At 34.4% G+C, this 14759-nt stretch overlaps 2 protein-coding genes across 2 annotated transcripts; one reads left to right on the top strand and one right to left on the bottom strand.

Annotated features, from left to right (window-relative positions):
- The first annotated feature begins 4742 nt into the window (after positions 1-4742).
- Positions 4743-7438, top strand: LOC105777514 (probable histone H2A variant 3). Its single transcript, XM_012600832.2, has 2 exons — positions 4743-5004; positions 7000-7438. Exons 1-2 carry the CDS (start codon positions 4897-4899, stop codon positions 7294-7296), a joined length of 405 nt encoding a protein of 134 aa, XP_012456286.1. The 5' UTR covers positions 4743-4896; the 3' UTR covers positions 7297-7438.
- A 151-nt stretch (positions 7439-7589) lies between these two features.
- LOC105777504 (uncharacterized) lies at positions 7590-13604 on the bottom strand. The gene is made up of 7 exons (XM_012600821.2): positions 12902-13604; positions 12475-12788; positions 11085-11819; positions 10689-10817; positions 9552-9755; positions 8572-8772; positions 7590-8254 (listed from the first exon to the last, which is right to left on the bottom strand). The coding sequence occupies exons 1-7, from the start codon at positions 13167-13169 to the stop codon at positions 8132-8134; spliced, it is 1974 nt and encodes a 657-aa protein (XP_012456275.1). The 5' UTR covers positions 13170-13604; the 3' UTR covers positions 7590-8131.
- Between the last annotated feature and the right edge of the window lie 1155 nt (positions 13605-14759).

Below are 14759 nucleotides of genomic sequence, written 5' to 3'. Positions count from 1 at the left end.
CCGATGGATGAATATTTGTGATATTCGGTTCATTGTCATCCACCACATTACTAGGTAATCCTTCTCCCACCTCCGCTTCAATGGGATCAATACTCATATGGGTTTGAACAAAATTATGGAGCAAACAACATGCAATAATAATTCTATTGTGCACCCTTACAGGATATAACGATGGACTCCTAAGTATTCCCCATCTACGTTTTAATAACCCAAAGCATCTTTCAATAACATTACGTGCTGAGGCATGTTTCATATTAAAAAACTCTTGCGGAGAACTTGGCTGATACCCCTGACGCCACTCGTTCAAATGATAGCGTTGTCCTCTAAAAGGTGCAAGAAATCCCTCACAATTTGTGTATCCAGCATCAACTAGATAATAACAACCTATAAAATAATTTTTTTTAAATGATTAATTCAGCACAAAAAGTTTTAGTCCAGATGAACAATATCAAAGTCCTCTAACTATCCACTTTACCATGAGGAACTTTTAGTCCATGTCTTTTACTAATGGCATCTCGAAGAACCCATCCATCGGTAACTGAACCTTCCCAACCAGGAAGAACATAAACAAATTGCATCTCAGGTGTACAAACACCTAGCATATTTGTTGCTATGTCACCTTTTCGCGTTCAATATCTAGGTTTATCAACTGTTGGAACCCTAATCTTGATGTGGGTTCCATCAAGAGCACCTAAGCAGTTCTATATCACATGATATAAAACCTTGGGTTAGAATACTAATTTAAATCTAAATCAACTAAATGTTGTACAAGCTCTATATAAAACTCAGTCCAATACCTTAAACAATTTCCACCTTGTGTCAGAAGAATCGGCTGTAATTGGCTCCGGCTTTTTAAATAACACATTTTGTAAGCGTATGACAACATTTAAAACACTATGAAATGCTCTGCTAACAGTTTCCTCGGACCTCCTAAAGTGATGCTTGATAACTCGATTTTTCAGGTGATGGGAGATGATATGTAAAAACATTGCTACTTGCTCATCAACAAGCATGAACCTTGACGACTTCAATCCCCCTATCGATTCTAACATCTCACATAGTTTAAAAAAGGCAGTTCTATTCATCCTAACTTGTTCAATACAGGTCTCGTCACTAGCATATACAAGCCTTTTCACATAATCTCGTTTTGCATAAAAATCTAAGGTATAGGACCTAATCCTTGGTCTATGTAGGCTAAGGCTGGCACCCATTCTAAATAAGAACCAAATCGCAATTCTACAGATTTCCAACCATATTGTCAATGCAATACCAATTCTTTTACGCCTCACACTTTGTGCAATTAAAGGCAGACGAGCCATTACTGCAACATATTAAAATTAGGACACAGTATCAAAGAATTGAAGTTGCAATTACACACTTTAATTTCATTTCTTTATCAATCACCCAAAAAAGTATCTATTAAATGATATTTAATACATTTTAAATATATTAAAATTTAAAGGTATATGTAGTTTTGCATAAAATTAATTGTTGGTATTTGTTATATTATGACTAAACTCATTATAATTTAAAATTATAAAGCATGTTTAAAGTTTGAACATTGATTAGTATATTTATTGATGATTAGTTTAATTAAGGTGACCTAATTTTAAAACAAATAAAATAAAGAATGAGGATTTGGTTTACTAAAGAATGAAATTGAAGTTTTAAAACTTTTATAACATTTTAAATTTAAATTTCATTTTGTAAAAATATATATAACTTTTATCTCATTTACATGTACAAATAATTATTAAAAAGTAGTATTGTATTTGCAATTATGATTGGAAAAGATTGAAATGTAGTATTGTATTTACATGTACAAATAATGGTGATTTAAGCCTATTATTTAAAAAAAACATACATATCTTCTAAATGCCATTTTTCACACACATACCATGCTATATAACTACTAATTAGAATTTAAAATCTTATTTAAAGAAAATTAATTCTTTTATTACTTGATAAAGCTTTTGTAATATTAAATCAGAATCCAAAATATTACTTAAATATATCAAATTTCTTATTATTATATTTGTTGGAATTAGTCATTGGACTTATTAAATCAAAAATGATCGATTGGTGTCTATCAAAATCGCTCTTTTTCTTTTTTCTTTTCTTTTATTATTATTTCACTTCTTTCATTTTGATTCGTACAGTAATGCATTTTGTTGTTTTTGGTATTCATTTTGTTGTTTTACACAGCCTTGCCTGTGTTTCATCAATTCATCTATCATTTGTTGCCATTTTTCTTTTGTATCAAATTTCATTTTCAAACTCATTTTATTATTATTTGAATAATATCAATTAAAGGTTGAACATAATTATATATTAGTATCAAATGAGCAACAAAAGCTGAACTTGATTTTTTTCGGATAAACATTGTTTTTTTTTTATTTACCAACAAAACCATACAAACATGCAATAACCATAACCATACAAACAAAAGTTGTAATGAGCAATACAAACATACAAACAAAACCATACAAAGGAAACAACAAAAGCTGATACAGCAATACAAACATGCAATCGGGGAAAACATACAAACAAAACCATGAATACCAATGGAAAACTAACCTGTAATGAGCAAATCGGGGACGACTGCGATGAAGAAGTGTTGGAACAAAGAACCTATAATGAGATAAGGGAAATCGATTAAGTCAAATTTATTGTCTTCAACTGAAATTATATCAGCATGCAAGCAAATATTTTTACTAGTTTATATTAAATAAAAATTAAATTGATTCAGTCTGTATTATAGTGATTTATCCTGAAACCTGAAAAATAACGAATCGATTTAATAAAACCATATGGAAGCCGCGTCGATTTGGCTTTCGTTCTTTTTGCGCAGCTTGCTCGAGAGAAAACATTGCTCCCGAAAGATGCATCGACCAAAAACAAATGTTTTTTTTTACTGTTTTGTTTTACAAGTATGAGGCATCAGTGAGACACCCACACAAAAGAAAAAGAGAGGAGAGCGTTCGTCAACTCCAATCAAAACAGGCAGATTGGTTTATGGTACTTCACATCCACAACCAAATTCACTACTATAAACAACATTCTTTTTATCTATTAATTTAACATGTCTTAAAATTTTGGTCCTACAAAAAATGCATGTCTTATTGCTCCAAAACCAGAATTGGGGGGGTCATCACTTCATCACACCACACAATCTTCAATGCATCCTATTTGCAAAATCATAGTTGCTCAACCAAACTACTCTTATGGGATTCACCCAAACTAACTGTGCTTGCCTACTTCAATTTAGATATTACAGGTCAGCTTGCCACATGTTACCGGTGTTAAAGTCAAACCATAACAACACACGCACTGATACTTTTAAATACCAAAATAAGCATTTTAAAAGTTTAGGTGTTACATTAAACATTCAGCTGAAATACATCTACCATTTATGCCATTATCCCTTAAATATATTACCAAATTAACTCCGGGACAAGGGAATCGTATCTGCTATAATCAGCATATAACAAGTACTGGAATTGAAGATTGAATCTCATGCTGGACGAAACAATTGCTCAACCAATAAGGAGAAGCAGGAAACTGATAAACTGATAAAGTTGTAATGGGAATATAAGAAAAGAGATTGTGTGTATTGAAATTCAAAATTGAAATTAGATGTCACCTCTTAAAATCGAGTCCATGAAAAGAGTGAAAAAAGGTGAAAGTTCAAACATTCAACTATGATTTGTTTATGGTTTAAGCCTATGCTTGGTTCTATTATCTTTTTCAGTGTTTCATACCACATATCAAACATAATACAGTTGGTGAATCCGGTTGAAGAATACAGACAATGGCCTCTGCTGTTTTGCGATATGTCAAGGAGTTTTCGACTGTCAGTACACCAAATATAAATCCTAAAACTATGTCGTGATGTTGAAAAGCACACTTTTTGACATAAAATGCATGAACAGGGACTGCTCCTTAAGTTCCTACTATTTTATTTCCATGTAATCTCTCTTTACTTCTGTGTTAGCCCATCTCATATAATCATTTTCTCATATTTCAAGATCAAAAGTAAAGGGCACACCGATGCTTCCCATGCAATGAAAATGATGATTTATAACCCTCTCTAATCATGCTTCAGAAATACCAACATGACACGAAACACAAATCAGCATGCAAAACAGAGACCGAGAGAAAAAATGAAGAAATGAAAAGACAGACAAATCAGCATGCAAAGCAGCCACAATCCAAGGCAAAGACAGAAAACTAAAATGAAAAGTTCAAGATTCATACCTCACCCGAGACCGAGAGAAAAAATGAAGCAGTGGATTTCAAACGTCTTTTAACAAATGAAAGGGAAAAATGACCGAGAGAGAGAATCGGTAAAGGCAGACGAGGAGAAATGATGAGGACAGAAAAAGGAGAGGGTCGGGTAGGGAGGGAGGGTAAAACAGAGACTTGGGAAGGGAAGCCAGACGTAATAGGGTAATCCTCGATTTGGGAAGGGAATAAAAAAGCAGAGAATTTGGGGATTAGGTTGGTATTGTAATACGCGCATAATACCTATTACAGTGAACCAAACACCGGAATAGGTCGGTAATGTAATAGGCGCGTAATCGGGGCGTAATGGATTACCTATTATACTGAACCAAACACACTGTGAGGGTATTTTTTGCAATTATGCCATTTAAAAATTTCAAAGTAATTTAAAAGAGATAAGGAGGGTAATATCGTAAAAGAAAGAGACTGCGGAACTGGATACTAAAAAAGATCGAAGATGTCGAACTCAGCCCGAAAACCAAAACCTTGTTCGTTCATAAAAATTAAAAGCCTCTTTTTTCTCTCTGTTCTTCGCCATTTTTTTCAATCCTAAACCAATCCCAGATTTTCTGCTGAAAAACAAAAACACCCTCTTAGTAATTTTCCGGGAAAATGTCGGGGAAAGGAGCAAAAGGATTGATTACGGCTGGAAAATCCACCAAGGACAAAGATAAGGACAAGAAGAAACCCGTCTCTCGCTCTTCTCGTGCTGGCCTCCAGGTTCATCTCTTTCCTTTGCCCGTAATTACGGCTTGAATTAGCTTCTTCTTCTTTTTTTCATTTTGTATTCATGAAGCATTCTTTAGTTGTAGGGGAAAAAAAAGTAGAGTTTCATATCAAGAACGGGATATTTCTTTTTGTCAAATTTGTTCTTATCCTCTTTTTTTTTTAGTAATTTGGAAGTTGCATTAGTGTTGATCTATTTCTTCTAGAAATCAGCCTGAGTTATTGCATCAAATCAAAGTAACCAAAGTTTCGGTAGGGGTGTGTTTTAATAACTTGGCCTAATAATGGCATTTGAAGATTTGGTTTTAATGCGAATCCCATGTCTTAACTTGTTTCAGTTCATTTGACTTGTTTTATGTTCAAATGTTAACTGAATGAGCTTGAGGTATCTTATCTGCATAAAAAAAACGGCCATGAAATGATTCCCAATTATGAAGGGTTTACTTGTTGTTCATGCAATTTGTATGACATGCTTTCATTCTTGCACTGTTTTGAGGTATCTTATTTGTACCAAAAAAAAAAAAAGTGGACTTATTTGTCTGCGCTGATAAATCTCGTTACATTAGTTAAAGTATGTGTGAGTGCGAATCTGTAGGTCAAAGAACTATTTTCACTGGGAAAGATAGTACTCATTTCTTTCTAGTCTACTGTTCCTTTCTTTCAACTCCCATTGACTATTTTATGCCAAAATGTAATTAGGAATGGGATGGAATTTATGGATTGACTATTATATGGTTTGTTCCTCACTTTCTAGTCTGCAGTGACTATTTTATACCAAAATGTAATTAAGAATAGGATGGAATTTGCGGATTGACTATTAATTCAAACATATGCATATTAGTAAAATCAAACAACATTTCATTACTCTGGACTGTATGTTGAGAGCTTTCTTGACCCTTACTAAATTTTCTGATTTCTTCCAAGGGTTATTCAACTACAAATATAACTTCTACTATGGAATTGTTAGGTGTGACATTAAAAGAACTAAGCAATGATGATGGACTAAGTTTGGCATTTGATAACTAGCAGTATTAATCTCTTTTGATGTTTTAACTATTAACTGTATTTGTTAACATCTCATAACCTGCTTGCACATTTCCTGTTAAAGCTACATTACAAGTCATTCTGTGCATATACAAATTATAAAAGCCTTATGAAAAATATAGAAGATGATGTAGTTGTCGAAGAACATTACATGGATGTCTGTTAAGGACTTGTCAATTATGATACTGCTATGTATGTTTCTTTTATATATTCCACTGGCATTTGAGTTGGATATACTCTAGTCAAGTAGGAGACTTCATATAAGGAGTTTCATTGTGAAATCGCTATTTCTGTGGCGTTTAATTCTTTTGTTATACTTGGCTCTCTAATGCATCCTGTGGAGCCTTCATTGACTTATGAAAAGCAAAGAGTTTGTACAATTAATCTTATTTGTTTAATGTTTGAAAGCTGTCAACTTGCTCCACCTCCCTAACCTTATGTATTAGTTTTTCTATCTCTTTGGACTCCTTGCCTTGATTCTTGATCACCATGTCTTCACCTACTACCCGGAACTTGTGCCATTTGGTAGTTACGTGTAGTTATGTTAATTGAATTGGTTGTATTCTTCAGAAATAGTTTGGATGACCAAGTATCAATAGCAAGTCTTTTGTACTTGTCTTCGCATATCCAAAACAAGCGTACCAATGGCTCGTTTTAGTATCTTGAACTTGTCTTTCTTCTGGGCCACTGTGTTTATGATGATTACCAGATTCTGTCATCTTCCACATCAGCTTCCTCTTCCATGTTTGAATTAATACTGTGTTTTGTATCCTAAACCGTTTGGCAGAAATTTTCTGAACGTGTTAAGGCATACTAGCAGCATATAATCATCTGTAGGATTATATGATATGACTATACAGACATTATATGATATGACTATACAGACACACACACTATATTGGGTTAATTCTTCTAAATTACAATCAGTTGCTTCTTATTGTTCAGTTCCCTGTGGGTCGAGTCCACCGGCTGCTGAAGACAAGGGTTAGTGCTAATGGAAGGGTTGGAGCTACGGCTGCAGTCTACACAGCTGCCATACTGGAATACCTGACTGCAGAAGTCCTAGAACTGGCAGGTAATGCAAGCAAGGATCTGAAGGTTAAGCGTATTACACCTAGGCATTTGCAGCTTGCCATCCGTGGTGATGAAGAACTTGACACCTTGATCAAAGGAACCATCGCGGGCGGTGGTGTCATTCCACACATTCACAAATCACTTATCAACAAATCCTCTAAGGAGTAGTTTATACGCATTTCATCTCTATTTATTTTTGTTTGTACCCTTAAACCTCAGAAAAATGTTCGTGACTTCGCTTGTTTATGGACAAAGGTAGATGCTTGCTTTTGAATAGCTAATTATGGAGATTCGAGATTTGAACTAGAAAGGTGCCTTCCAGTTGCAATTCTAGTACAAAATACTTATTTTTACCATTGATGACACTGTTTAAGGATAGATAGTATATTATTGAATAATAAGTTATCATTTCTAATTAACTTTAAAGAATGTTTACTCAAGTTGGCATCAAAATTCCAGAGTTGCATCTCCATGATTTTTTTTCAAAATATTGAATCATGAAAAAGGATGACTAAAATATCCTCAAGAGTTTTGATAGCTCAAATGCATTCATTGCCAATCTTAATAATTTACAATTACATGCCATTTTGCCACTACTTTAAACAACTGTTGAAACAAGTGCCGGTAAAATTCAAACCCTAACAACAAAAATCACTAGGAAAAAAAAGTGAGAGCTCTACAAACACCCCAGAGAATTAGGGTTAAGGAAGGGAACACGTCAAAAACACCCAAATGAAGAGGTTGAACTTGTGTCTCTTCATTTTCAGGGTAAAATGGGATAACTCAAAATAAAAAGATAAAAGAAAGAAAGAGACTCCTACAAGAGATAAAAACTATGTTACTTGGACAGAATTCGGATTAGTTGGATATGAATACCTTCATTTTCAGGATTGTACCCATAACCATGTTCGAAGATGTGTCCAATACGGATACTTGCAGGGAAATGAAAAGTTGGGAGTACCGCAGGATAAGAACCTAAGTATGTAAGTTGGAAAGAGGTGTCCTACCGCCGTTGCAATTCTGGTTTGAGTAGCAATCTGCTTAAGAAAGGTGAAATAGCTGCAAGTAAAGCCTTGGGGCATTCCTCATGTGGAAGATGGCCACACCCTGATATTGCAACCAGTCTCTGCATGCCAATAAATGTAGCGACATCAGAAAAAACCCGGACAATATTTATTTGTAAACAAGTTAAAATAAATATTCAAGAAAGTTCAGTTTGAGATGTGGCAGCAAAACCAGAAAGGGTAAAACATTCTTTCAAGGCATGAACACTGTTCAAGTGGTGTGAACAGTTGACAAGGAAATTGTGTAGAGTTTCTATGTGACATCTCTCAATTTCTTGAAGACTAACATTTCAGAAGAAAGGATGATTTGGCCAAGAAGATTAACCGTCGATATTAAATTCATACTTTGAATAGAGAGGCTAAGTTGAAGCATACTCACAGAATTTACAAGTTTCGAAGCCATGGCCTGGGAAGATTTAAGAGAAATATGGGCATCTTCAGCACCGGTAATGACCAATACTGGCATCTCTTCAACAGCCTTTAGCAGTGATGTCGCATTCTGTGGTGAAAGGATCGTTTCATTTGACAACCTGCCTATTTCATGAAGTGCTTCATCCCAACCCTCTACACAAAGTGGAGCCTGATTGGAGCAAGATTAATCAGTAGATTGATTTCGTTAAACAAACTGAACTTCAAACTTGCAATTCTATCATGCAATTTGAGAAGCTTAAGTAACAAAAAATAGAAAAATTACAGAAGAACTTTACAGATTATGCCATGCGGATTAAAGATTTATCCTAAATTTAGCTCACGGTATCTAGAACTGCATGTTATCTCATATGCTACAATAACAATATAGAACTGCATCAATAAAGAAGGAAACTGCTACCTTTCCCCTTCTTTTTCTTTCAAAATTAGTGTCTACAACTGTTAGCATTTATGAAGACTCGCAAAATCAGTCCATCCAAATGCAGAAAATTTTCTCAATGCTGTTGTCGTGCCTTATGCACTAACCGTGATACTTTTATGCTTTAGGATCTTAAGTTTGTCTACTTTTTAACACAACCCTTTTTTTTTAATTTTGCAATATAAACCCATAGCTCCAAAGAACCTACATCTCCAGACTTATGGAGACTCTTAAAATCAGTCTGTCAAAATGCAGAAACTGATGTCAATGTTATAGTTGTGCATAAGTGCACTAACCCTGTTATTTTAATGCTTTCGGATCTTGTCTCTTTTTTACAACACCCTTTTTAATTTTGTAATATAAACCATAGTTCCAAAGAACCTACATATCCAGATTTCATAAAATATAGTACAGCTCGGACTCCAATGCACTGAGTCCGTAGTACCTCCTCAAAGTTTCTCCATTCACAGGAAACATAAATAATCTATGTTCTAATCTTACAGCAAATATACCTTGTAGAGGCTCAAAACATCTGTTGTTAACTTGGTTGCATCATACCATGCACGCCTATTCACCACTTGTGTAATTTCTGTTCGCAGAAGCGGACGAACTAAGTGCTTCTTCCCAAGTGACGTGCGCAAGAGTATCCTTGCAAAGGCAGGAACAACCTCTCTTGACAAGCTAACACTTAGCAAAACCACCGCTTTGATCATAATCTGAATAAATCACCAAATACAACAAAAGAAAGACAATAAGAACCAAGCCAAAAGATTTTTAAGCAATGCTGACAAACAGATATGTAAGTGGGTCATTAACCATTATCTGTTCAAAAAGAAATTGCGGCATAATCTTCTATTAGTTAAATCCACAAATAAATTGTTAAGAAGTCAAGAACTAGTCAATTGGAAAAGTAAAGCTGACATATGTAAAAAAACAAACCCAACCCTTTCTTTAGGGTAATCTTAATTTAGCATCTTCCAACAAGTAAAAACCTTATAATTTACAGATTTTGGATATCAGGAACCAGTCAATTAAAAGAGGAAAGTTGACATGAATAACATAAATAACCCCCCCCCCTTCTCTAGCTGTTTTATTCTTTAATTCTACTATATTGTCCATGTCAAACGCCAGTCCTTTCGCTGACCGTAGATTCTCTTAACTTAGTAGTACCAAATTTCATCCTTTTTTATAACGGCTTCTGTTGTAAACATTTAATAACAGTTCTATGCATGAGGTTACTAATTGATATAAAATTGAAAATAGAAGATCAAATTTGCAAAATGACAAGTAAAGCTTATGGAGAAAAGTGATATTCCCTAAAAATTTCAACACTAATGCCTCTAGAATAGCCACTTCTCTGAAGAATTTTTCTATTCTCAATGTAAATGAAATTTCATTTATGTTTATTAGATAATCAACTCTGTTACAAAACATATTTTGTTATAGGCAACCCTCAGATTTTTTTTCCTCCATGTTTATTTGACAATAAACTCTGACAAAACATAATTTATTATAGGCAACCCTCAGATTTTTCTTGTTTCACCACATCAGTATAACGCTAAATCAGAATACTGGATATAACTAAAGATGCTATTTTTGTTGTCTAAAATATGCAAAGCGTCATAGAAAAATCATAGCAGCTTACTCACATTGTAAGATTTCATCGAGGCTTGGACTTTTTGTGCAGCCTTCAAAGCAAGGATGCCTCCATCATCATGTCCAACAAGCACCACCGAAGAAAACCCCACCTCAGAGCAAAAGGAAAGAAGCAAGTCAACCTGAAACATCAGGTAATAAGACTCATTCAGAACTATGTCAAAATGCTGGAAACAAACAAACAGACAGATCATTCAAGGAATGATTATAAAAACTCAATAAAGGATTGAATTTCAATTATTTATGAGAGACAAACCATTCTGAAAGAATTGATTATAAGTCACATGACATATACTAGAATGACAAATGACACCCATTAATCTTGCCTGCCACAAAAGCATATCTATCGTGAATAACCAAATAACATCCAAAAGAGTGTCAAACCTAACCTGAGTTTCAAGTTTGTAAGGATTGGGCAACTGTTTTCCCTCCCAATCTTTCCTGCTTGGCCTAGAAGTCAATCCCCAACCTGGCCGATCAAAGGCAGCAACTGGACAACCAACATGGCAAGCAAGCACCCCCATCACATGCCTCCAAGAAAAGACTCCCCCTCCAAACCCATGGACTAAAATAATACCAAACTGGCCATTCGCCTCTATATCTTTCTCTAGAGTTCCAGATTTCAAATTACTTGTCTCAACCTGTGCAACGGAATCATCAAGGCTGAAAACAGGAACATCTTTAGAAATAACAGGAGATGTTGGGGAAACATCCAACAGTGGAGCATAAAGTGAAGAGCTATGAAATTGGTTGCTATAACTCCTCTGAAGATGGTGATATTGCGTTTTTGACAACACACTTAATGTTTGCCTATCAAGCTTTAGCTTTCCAGGTGCAACTTGTGGTGCGCTACTAACTTCGGGTTCTAGAAAGGTAGTAGATGACAAAGCCCTAGGGGGTGAACCAGGAAAGCAAAGCTTGTAATGAATGGTAAGCCCTTGCAATGTAATGAACAAGCTATCAACGTCAGCAAGCAATCTAATAGGAGCCTCCCCATCATCGCCAGATTGCCCAAATGGCTTACGCCTTGTTTCCCCATCACTTTTTGGAGTTTTCCCTATGGGGGGAGTGGGAGATCGTGGAACCTTCTGGAAGCTAGAGAAAACATTTTTGCACAAAAGAACCTGCAATAACATGAATGTTACTACCCAAAAGAAAATACCATACTTCTAATATAGAACCAAAAGTTATGAAAAGCTCAGCAATTGCATGAGTTTACACTGCTAGAATAAAAATACTTACATCTTATGCAATGGAAACATATGCAATTATAATTACAGAAACAATAAACCATTACTTCACTCATCACAAATTTTTTTTTTAAAAACAAAAATGAATAGCTAAAACCACTGAATTTCAGTTTGTTAGTCCATGAACTTTAGGGGAGAAAAGTCTACAAAAATAGAATGTCTCTGCAACATTAACAAACACCGAGGACCCTAACATAATTGCTAAAAACAAAAGAAAATGATAGAAAGCAAGACCACAATTGACTACAAAGAAACAAACAACTAACATGCAAAATCAGTTCTAACATAATCATTTCATAAAAACAGTTACAAATCAAACTTACAATTTTTTTAAAAATCCAACAAAATTATGGTAATATTGAGTAAAATCATGCATGTTTTCTCCAGAAAATTCCACCGTTAAATTTATTTGTTTGGCTTTGGCTTTGGCTTTGGCTCTGAACAAAGTGATAAGTAGCAAAAACAATAACCAACTGCTTATTAATGAAAACCCCAAACCCCAAATATGGAATTGACCCATAAAACTTACTGCTTCAGGATCAACTCGATGAAACAAAAGCTTTCTCCTTGCTCTGCAACATGTTCTATAAGCAACTACAATGTGACCAAGCGCGAAAACAACTGACGAAAGGAATAAAACTGGCATTCCCCATGATTTCTTGAAATGAAGCCGTTGCCTTGCCAATGAATAACCCGACGATGCATCCGCCACTATTTGCGAATTCACCGTAAAAACACAAGCTTTGACCGATAGTACAAGAATCGAAACGAATGAACATAAAGCAACCGTTCCTAAGTAAGGTCCATGGGATAATGCTGGGCCATCGCACATCGAATATACACCTGCATGTTATAACCAAAAAAAAAAAAAAGAAAGAAAGAGAATTTTATGTTAATTTCTGTCTTTATTTTCAGGAAATTGTTATAAATAAAAAAAATGGAAATACGAATCGTACAAATGATGATGATAGATCTGAGGATGGAGACCAGAGGTATATCGGTTAAGGAGTTTTTGAAAGCGTAACGACGAAAGTGTTCCTTTAAACCGTAGCACGTGACGCATGTGAAGCTTGAGAGTAAAAGGAAAGGGATCATGATGTCGCCTATCGCCGCCAGCAACGGCAGAGACGATGCCAGAAGCGACGTCAACATCGCCACCATGAAAAACGCCGTCCGTACAATCCTCCTCCCTTTTTCCACCACCATCCATCCTTTCATCACCATTATCGAAATCGAATCGGACGTCCACAATGCTCCCTTGTATCTTCCAGATTCAAATACAAAAACCAAAAGAAAGCTTCTTCTCCCTTCTTTTTTATCTAAAAGATAAAAATAATAAACTATATTGGAGTTGAAACCATACAGAAAACAAATCGGAATGCCATATGCGGCGGCCTCATGGCCATCCTCCAACTAAGGAAAAGAGTAAAACTGTAATTTCACCGTCGCCGGAATTCGAACGGCGTGTTGTCGTTGTTTCCGCTAATTTTCTTTTAAAAAAGGTAAAACTAGGAAGAGAAAAGCAAAATCAAAGTTTCCTCCTTTTTCCTTTCTTTCTAAAAAGAGAAAAAATAAAAAGCTTCTTCAAGTATCGACTACTGAGTTGTCGTCGTCTCTGTTTTTCAGGCTTTGTTGCCGTTTTTCTCTCTTCCCTTTTCATTTTACACAACTTTATATTTAAAAATAAAATTCCGATTTTTTAATTAGTTACTGTAATCGAATCTTCGACTCACCTATGTATTATTACGTAATAATTATATATAGTATTTAGTTTATATAAATTTAATATCTTTATTTTAGGATTAAAGTGTTGACCTGAGGTCAAACCCTAAAAAATAAATTATATCGCTTAAAATATGTATTTGGTCCCTGTATTTAAAAGTTAAAATTAAGTCTTCTTATTTTTTCATTTAAAATTCCAATCCAATTATTAATATTGTTTGTAACACCCAAAAACCATAGGGTTAGAATTGATTAACTTATTAAGAATTGAGTTTTAGTCTAGGTGGAAGAGAGGCTCTTTTTAGTAATCTCTCTTCAAATCTTACTCTTACTAGTATGTAGATTTAATATCGTAGAAAATAATCAAGAATGAGTTTGTTGATTTAGTGGTAAGGCTTTAGCATATTCTTTCCTTACACTAATGTTCAAATTACGTCAATTGTCTTTCATTTGTATTAATTTCGACAGAATGGTTTAATCACCAAATCATGTCACAACCCGAAATTTAGTCTAGAAGTTTCGAGGGTAAATTAAGAATTTTGGCTTGGAATGGGTTCGAAAATATTGAATTATGGTAATCCAAAATTATTTTTGACTATAGCTTTTTGAAAATTAAATAATGTAGGAAAAATCTTCAATTTTGAAAAGAGGATTGTTTTGTAAAAAGGTTTAAATTAGTAGTAGTTTTAAAGCAATTATACCAAAGTTTTAAAAATACCTTATTTTCCCTGTCTACATTAAACTCACATAGTTTCTTCCCTCACCCTTTTTGTTGATGTCCCTTGATTTTCCCAAGTACCCTTCACTTATTTTATTTTTCAAGCATCAATTCATTTTATTTCTATCATCTCCCAAGTATTAAACTTTCCTAGAATTCCATAAAAGGCTTCAAAAAGCACTATTAATTTCACCATTGCTCAACTTGTGGGTTTTTCGGATTTTCAATTAAAAGTTCCTTTCTACTTTAACTAAGGTAATGTTTCATTTTCTTATTAGTTTTTAATGAAATCTACCCTTTTAAAATGAGTTTTTATCTATTGAATCAAGAGTTTTGAATAAATGTTGAAATGTGGGTTGTTAATGGTGAAATTC

The sequence above is a fragment of the Gossypium raimondii genome, chromosome 2 (assembly GCF_025698545.1).
Source record: "Gossypium raimondii isolate GPD5lz chromosome 2, ASM2569854v1, whole genome shotgun sequence".
In the NCBI taxonomy this organism is placed as follows: Eukaryota; Viridiplantae; Streptophyta; class Magnoliopsida; order Malvales; family Malvaceae; genus Gossypium; species Gossypium raimondii.
This window is presented reverse-complemented; position numbering and strand designations above follow the sequence as displayed.

Bases quoted from the DNA above. Each gene is read 5' to 3' on its own strand.
- LOC105777504 (XM_012600821.2), bottom strand. From the start codon at position 13,169: ATGGTGATGAAAGGATGGATGGTGGTGGAAAAAGGGAGGAGGATTGTA. The intron at 10,818-11,084 runs GTTAGGTTTGAC...CTGATGTTTCAG, and splicing joins CTTACAAACTTGAAACTCAG to GTTGACTTGCTTCTTTCCTT. The intron at 9,756-10,688 runs GTGAGTAAGCTG...TGATTTATTCAG, and splicing joins CCTCGATGAAATCTTACAAT to ATTATGATCAAAGCGGTGGT.
- LOC105777514 (XM_012600832.2), top strand. From the start codon at position 4,897: ATGTCGGGGAAAGGAGCAAAAGGATTGATTACGGCTGGAAAATCCACC. The intron at 5,005-6,999 runs GTTCATCTCTTT...CTTATTGTTCAG, and splicing joins CTTCTCGTGCTGGCCTCCAG to TTCCCTGTGGGTCGAGTCCA.